At 34.8% G+C, this 7403-nt stretch overlaps 2 protein-coding genes and 1 long non-coding RNA gene across 4 annotated transcripts in view; 1 reads left to right on the plus strand and 2 right to left on the minus strand.

Annotated features, from left to right (window-relative positions):
• Window positions 1-2367, plus strand: part of LOC122535374 (probable G-protein coupled receptor Mth-like 3) — a 10557-nt gene extending 8190 nt beyond the window's left edge. For both annotated transcript variants that reach the window (XM_043666859.1, XM_043666858.1), the window contains exons 3-5: window positions 607-791; window positions 884-1049; window positions 1837-2367. In XM_043666859.1, the coding sequence (XP_043522794.1) occupies window positions 607-791; window positions 884-1049; window positions 1837-2179 (694 nt within the window). In that variant the 3' untranslated portion in view covers window positions 2180-2367. The remainder of the gene's footprint in view (window positions 1-606; window positions 792-883; window positions 1050-1836) is intronic.
• Window positions 1-2546, minus strand: part of LOC122535384 — a 23783-nt gene extending 21237 nt beyond the window's left edge. Inside the window, exon 1 of the long non-coding RNA XR_006308157.1 lies at window positions 2530-2546. This is a non-coding gene — a long non-coding RNA (uncharacterized LOC122535384). The remainder of the gene's footprint in view (window positions 1-2529) is intronic.
• A 536-nt stretch (window positions 2547-3082) lies between these two features.
• Window positions 3083-7403, minus strand: part of LOC122535370 (pre-mRNA-processing-splicing factor 8) — a 13644-nt gene continuing 9323 nt past the window's right edge. Inside the window, exons 21-30 of the mRNA XM_043666852.1 lie at window positions 6459-6650; window positions 5937-6131; window positions 5676-5847; window positions 5296-5583; window positions 4924-5117; window positions 4452-4833; window positions 4161-4364; window positions 3926-4050; window positions 3676-3830; window positions 3083-3585 (exon numbers count right to left, since the gene is read on the minus strand). Of these exons, the coding sequence (XP_043522787.1) occupies window positions 3431-3585; window positions 3676-3830; window positions 3926-4050; window positions 4161-4364; window positions 4452-4833; window positions 4924-5117; window positions 5296-5583; window positions 5676-5847; window positions 5937-6131; window positions 6459-6650 (2062 nt within the window). The 3' untranslated portion in view covers window positions 3083-3430. The remainder of the gene's footprint in view (window positions 3586-3675; window positions 3831-3925; window positions 4051-4160; window positions 4365-4451; window positions 4834-4923; window positions 5118-5295; window positions 5584-5675; window positions 5848-5936; window positions 6132-6458; window positions 6651-7403) is intronic.

The following is a 7403-nucleotide window of genomic DNA, read 5'->3' on the forward strand; positions in this document are numbered from 1 at the left end:
TTTTTTTTTTCTTTCTAGTTCCGTAGAAATGCTTTTATTTACCACCGGAGCATCTCCTCTTTCTCTTTCAATCGTTGGCGGACGTCCACGACCTGATGTTAATTACTTGCTGGAACAAAGCTCGAGCAAAGAGCATTCAGGATTTTTGAGAAAAAAAAAAGAAAGTTCGATATGATATCCTGGCCTCGCGATTCAATACGATCACGAGCACAAGTTAAAGGAAGATAAGAACGTCACGCCTTGGTCTTTCCTCCTCGTGCACGTCCCCTAAACATATAACGTTGTAATTTCATCCAAATTTCAAATCGATCGTGAAGAGTTAAAATCTCACTCTTGTAAGATGAGATAAGCAGGAAACGCGTCATCCAAACCACAACACTAGCGTGTATCGTACAAAGATACAGAATATAGAATGTATGTACTTACATGTACCCTACAAATAGTAGATAGGGCGATGGTAAAAAGAAAGGATGGTATATCTAAAGTATTAAACTTACCAACACACCAACAAATCGAGCTTCTTTTCTTCTCTTCTATTCTCTTTTCTTTCTCGCTCTCTCCTTTTTTTTTCACTTTCTCCTATCGAGGAGATTTCTGATGTTTCAGAGGTTTCCGATCCCTACGAGGCAGTGTAATGCAACGAGAGCGGAAAAAGTTTTTAATATACTCCATCTACGCTTGGGGTTGCGCATTGATTCTCACCGGTGTTTGCGTCATTGTGGACTTTTTCCCCGACATTCCGGAATATGTTATCAAGCCACAATTTGGCAGACAAAATTGCTGGTTTACAAGTAAGTCCTCGTACTCCCGATAAATTGGTTTGACATTCGACGATACTGAAAATGATAACCGGAATCGTAATTTCGATAAATGTGTGTTGCAGCTCGTAACGCAAGGGCGGTATACTTTTACGGTCCGATGGGCGTTACCGTTTTCTGCAACATATGTCTCTTCATTTCCACGGCATTGAAGATCGTGCAACATAAAAAGAACACGGCTCAGCAACTAAAAGGCACGGACAGTAGGCGGCATGACGACAATAAACAATGGTGCATTTTCTTTTTATTCCTGTTTTAAATTTTTATTCCGTTTGCCTGGCGAAATTCTAACATTTTTACGTTTTGAGTAAAACACATTCGAAAGAAAAAAAAAGACTAAGAGACTTTGTTACTTTGCTTTCGTTCGAATCGATTAAATGTGTATTCTCTAGCGACTCAACCCATTTCGCTTACCTAATTAGATGTTATATATATATTATGTGACTCCTCCTGATTGAAACTACTCTCTACAAAAACGATACAACACCACAATTACTAAATGATAAATCTCCGTTTCCGTTCTTTGTATCAGCGTACTTCGTACTAGATCGTACTATATATATATATATACGTACGTACGTGGATCGCTCTTATTGTACGCTCTCTTATAACGATGAAATTATTTTCGGACCTTCTCTCGGAACGCGTTCAACAAAGATTTTCCCATGCTTCGATTTGTTTTCGTAATGACGGAACAGGCGGGTCCCTCTCACGTAACAAATACATACACACATCCGTTCGAGAAGAGGGTCTCGCACTGTGCGAGATCGCACGTTTCATCTTTTAGGCTCGCGATCGTTTACATTTTCTTGCGTCTACGTGCTCTTAACTATTACACTCACCACTCGCTCGTTACTTGTACATACATATGTATGTACTTGCATGTTTCACAGAACGTTCGCCATTCACACTATTCCTCTTCGCGTGCATTGTAAATTTACATCGGTGTACGAAAAAAATAGAATCCGTATAGAATTATTTTCATCTTTAATTTTAATCCTTTATTTAATTTATCCAGGTTCAATCTGTACTTGAAACTCTTCATCGTAATGGGCATCAATTGGTCAATGGAAATAGTGTCGTGGCTCTGCGACAATTCACCGGCTTACATTTGGTATCTTACAGATCTTACAAATACTTTGCAAGGTGTAATCATCTTTTTGATCTTCGTCTGGAAAGATAAAGTCAAACGACTGTTACTAAAAAGATTTGGTTGTCGCGGAAGTAACGTTCTGTCGAGGACTCGCAGTACTTGTCATAGTTCAGCCGTCTCTCGTACTTCTACATTGACGACACAGTTCCAGGAGAAAATCGACCTCTATTCCAATGATCCATCTGGCAAATCAATCGTTGATAATTAATAACGATTATATTTGAGCTATTCGTTTGTGCAATTCGTAAGTAAATTCGTCTGCGGCTTCCGTCACTTCTCGATTTCTCGCAAAAGTACCAAAATTTTTTCCCTTCCATTCTATTGGCATGAAAAATGATACAGTGGATTGAATCGAATTGAAATGAAATGAAATGAAATGAAATGAAATGAAATGAAATGAAATGAAATGAAACAAGATCGAACCAAACAAAAAGAGATGAAATGAAATGATGCAAAGCAAAATATGTATGTAACTCAACAAAATAGGAAACGAAAGAAATATATATATTATATATTTATATATACATTTATTACACACACACACACACACACACACACACACACACACACACACGTGTGTGTATGTACATCGAAAAATATTATTAGATCAATGCCATTCATTCAAATTTGCATTCGGTTAATATTCGAGTCACATTGGGTATTCGATACATCGATTGACCAGCGAACGAAAATAAAGTGTTCAATGTGAATTTCACCGAAATGTATCTAGTCATCGCTAATGGGCTACTTTTCTAACGTTTAAATTTACTACCATATAATCTATAAATATTATATTTGCATATGAAGCATATAATTTTTATTTCATTTCACATGTATCGTATCAAAAATGGTAATCATTGCCAACAGCATGCAAATATAAATTAAGAAGCTTTAAAAATTTTCAAGTTTGAAATCATTATATCGTCAAGATTAATGTACGAATAAATTAGAATAAATTATTACTTTGTAATAGCTACACTTTTTTCTCTTTTATAATCTAAAAGTTGTGCTAGTAATAATCATAATCGATATTCAATATCACAAAGTTTTATCAAATTCTACCTTATAAACTTAATTTTTATTATATGAAAGCAAAAGGAGCATGTTATCATATATGTACTCGTGTATCGACATATGTATTGTTTGCCATTTTTGTCATATTAAATATACAAAAACTTTATACATTTTTCTTATAAATCTATTCGCATACATCTATTAATTAAACACACATTACATATACTTAAAATACAGTACAAGTAATTAATATCTAAAGTAATATACTATACTGAATCTATTTATTAAACATTACATACCAGAGAATTGTAACATATTTATAAATCGTATTGTTCGCATTAAACGCGTAAATGTCATCGTTGCTTTATCGGAATAATAAAAGAAAAGAAAAAAAAAAAAAAAAACCGGCGGTATGGTAGTAATTCATTACATCCTTTCCTTGTATTTACGCAAATACATCTTCCCTATCAGCTCCAACACCTTCTCCATCCTCCAAGCTGGAGAAGTTCAAAAAGTGAGCAGGTCTGTGAATTTCGTGATAGAATTCCTTTGGATTCGCCAATTGCAATTCATATTTCATGTTCGGATCGTGTCTCACACCTGTAATCACCGAAAATGATAATAATATTGTATTGATATTTAACTATCAGATAACAAAAAGAAATATAATTAAATTGACACATGTCTTACCCATAAAGTTATAATTCCAAGATCCTTGACTCGGAACCATGAAAAATCCGAGGAAACGATCCGACAATAACATTTGTACCTTTTCATAATGACTTGGTAAGTAACCTTTAGGATTATTTCCTTTATCGGTATTTTGTTTTCCCCATTCGAAACCGCTGAAAATGGATACACGTATGTACAGTTTTACAACAAAAGAACCGGAAAATGTTTAACAATGACAATAAACATTCTATTCGCTCGAAATACGAACCTGGGTGTTAATTTATATGCCGTAAGAGAACAGGATCCTGGCGTAAAACTACAGGTAATAACGATAGTTTTCTCTCCATCCCAAATTGGATTTTCTGCCATTATTCGAGCATGTGTAGATATATCCTGGTAAAACAACATCGCATTAATACGATATACATTGTTTAATAAAGTAAAGAATAGCCCTAAATCAAATTCAATTGATAAGGATGTATCCACATATGTATAATACGAACCTGTGGAGACAATTGTGGCAATTCGTTAGGTTGAGTGTGAATCCAACCGAGAGGCTCCATCTCTTTAAGATACTGATGATTCGGAAGTGTATTAGGCAAGTGAACTGTTTGATGAGTACCCCACTGCGGCGCCATAACTATACATCGTATTTCTTTAACTTGTGGGTTATCCGGTGGACTGATTCCATACAAATATCCCGCAATCTGCACAAAAGAGAAAACATAAAAAGAATTATATTATATTATATTATATTTTATCTTCTACTCAAATCAAAGACTTTAGAAACATACCTGCGCTCTCAAGTCAGAGATGGTAACAAATTTCTTAAGAACGTTCTTTGGCAAAATATAAGTATAACCGGTCTCTTTAATGTCATCAGACGATACATATATATGATTGGTTCGAAGATGTAAATTGGTAGCTGAAATTGCTCTTACTCGCCATTCAGTTTTCGAACTAAATGTTTGTGTTTCGTAATTGGAAGTTGTTGCTGTAATAATTTCATCTCCGTGCTTATTTACTGTTCGTGTCGTTGTTGCCGTGAGCTGCGATTGTTCTTTCGTCTGCTTTTCTATTTCAGCAATTTGTTGACGTTGTGCCGATGGTGCACTAATTTCCATACCCAAAATGATATCTCGAATTTCAGATTGAGTCAACGATGCAACGTTCACACTGAGAATAAAAAAAAATCTCGTATTTGTTTTATAGTTGTATTTTGGTACATATTGTATAAAGAAAGAAAAAGATAACTATCGTACGTACTTGTTCTTTTTACCATAATCAGCCAAAATAAGATCTTTTAACTGTACTTCGACTTTGATCCATTCATCGTCTGTTAAAGAAGGCCATATATGATGTGGTTCCGTTATAGTTGTTTTATCAGGTTTTAGAACAACTTTTGTTCTCTCAGTGTTAACATGTAATGCGCGAAGGATAAGAATCAAACGCGAGAAAGCCTATAAATAAATAAATAAATAAATAAATAAATAAATAAATAAATAAATAAATAAAATGATCCATAAATATGAGTTCCCGACAAAGCATATGAATTCTCAAAAAGAATTTAAAACTACAATTTAAAAATGAAAAAATAAAAAGAAAGAAAAAAATATATAATAATGCTTATATACTTACCGTATACGATGAAATGGTTTTCAACCAATCATCATATAAGTTGAATAACACCATTTGAGGTTCTGTTGCCTTCAATATTAAATCACCAAATTTTTCGACTTTTAAACAAGCCTGGAATGGTAACTGAAGCTCCGATCCCTTGATTACGATATTCGGGAAATCGAGTAAATGCACTTCTAAGGGATCCAACATTCCCTTTCTGGTTACTATAATTTGCTTAGGTTGCTCTTCGACCGGCAAAGATCGAATAAGTGCAGCTACTTCTTCAGCAGTTTTCCATTTCGCCAACTGTTAAGTTAAGCGAAGATATAATTTTAATTAATGTATTTTTTTTTCCATCGTAATATAATCTTTCTATTATAATTGTACGTGTTACGCACCTGACCTAAACGCTTTTGACCAGCCCAAACAGAAGTATGAATAATTTTTAAAAACAATTGGCCAGTCCTAGGATTAAAAATAAAGATTGCTCCATTTATAGGTTTTGTCGTTAAATTTCCCTCAAATGTTTTATGTATTGTGACACGATAAACATTAGTATCGTCGACAAACCTAAAAAAGTCGACCGATAAAAATTTCCTGATATAAATATATATTTTTATTGTACACAAATGAAAATATGCAAGAGAAAATCAAAGTACCAAATAATTTGATTTGAAAAAAGTTCCCCGTAATTTTGCGACGATAGATACGGTTCTGTAGGTTCTGACGAATAAAGTTGCAACGCCTTTCGAATACGTTCTCGCAATACGTATAGAGCAGGGTTAGCCTTCATAATTTTTGCCATTGCTTGCTGTATAAGAGGTTTACATCCTGGGAACCAGTTACCGTAGGCGCTAATAAACAAAATTGTTAAGTTTGTGAGGTCTCTTTGTGATGGTCAATAAGTTTTTAATAGTTTAATTACAGATATCGTCTGATTAGAATAATTTTTTAAGCAGCAACCGAATCTGTCGTGTATCTGAAATTATTGATTCTAACTTTCAAGAAATGCAGTCAAATAAGGAGGATGCATTTCAATTCCGTAGTTGAGATAATCAAACGAAATAAGACGATTATGAAATGGATAATTGACGTCGTCGAGGATTATGCCTCAATAACTACGAATGACCAATTACTAATTTGATTGAATAATAATACTTACTATATACAAATATATATACCTGTGTAAGTTATAAGCCAGATCAATAGCGATTAATAATCCTGTTGGTGATGGGTAAATAGACATATTGTCCGTTGTATAATCTAAGAATTTGGCTCTAGCGTATCGTTCAATATCATGGGAATCGTAATCTCCCCATCTGAGCTGTACGTCTATCCAATATTTTTGTGTGGTAGTATTATCCATAAGGTCTCTGTTAAAGGAATGAATCATTAATGACAAGCATAGATGATACCGGCTTTGAATACAGTAAAAAAACAGTAAAAAAAAAAAAAAAAAAAAAAAAAAAAAAATTTACGGTTCAACGATTTGGATAGCAAACCGAACGGAAGGAATCCCAGTTTCGCACAGTTGTGTGCCAATATCCATTGGCTGTGCGTACTTGCACTGCTGGGATATTCTGTTTCGTGATGGAGGCTCGTTCTGCTACGGCCTGGGAACTGTTAGCCCAGTTAGCTTGGGTCGTAACGCTTCGAAGATTATGCTATGTTCACATCGCGTGTTATCTGGTCCCCGTGTTGCGCCCCGTGAGACATTCGTTACGGGAAGGTAGCCACGATTCGTTCGATCTATTTCTTCTCCTTCTCCCTTTTTCGCACCGAAACTCGTACATTACCGTTGGAAATTCAGAGACTCTTTCCTTTTCTTTTTTCTTTTATCGATGTGCTCCAAGCTCCAGGCAGCGAAACTGAAAAAACGAAGAGAGAAAAATTAAGGACGATTAATGGGAGCTCGAATAATTTAACCACTTGCGCTGGCAACTGATTGCGGACCATAACGAGCGACCGAACCGTATACAACAATTTGTCGCTATCTTTTTGAACTCGTCGGTGTCATATCACTGGATAGAAATTATTGACAAGTAATATATTTATTATTTGCCTGGGTTATATTTAAGTGTACGTAGAACTGAAAAAATATTGCATTTTTGGAACAAAAAAAGTTC

Source organism: Frieseomelitta varia, unplaced genomic scaffold, assembly GCF_011392965.1.
Source record: "Frieseomelitta varia isolate USP_RPSP 00005682 unplaced genomic scaffold, Fvar_1.2 scaffold_708, whole genome shotgun sequence".
Classification (NCBI taxonomy): domain Eukaryota; kingdom Metazoa; phylum Arthropoda; class Insecta; order Hymenoptera; family Apidae; genus Frieseomelitta; species Frieseomelitta varia.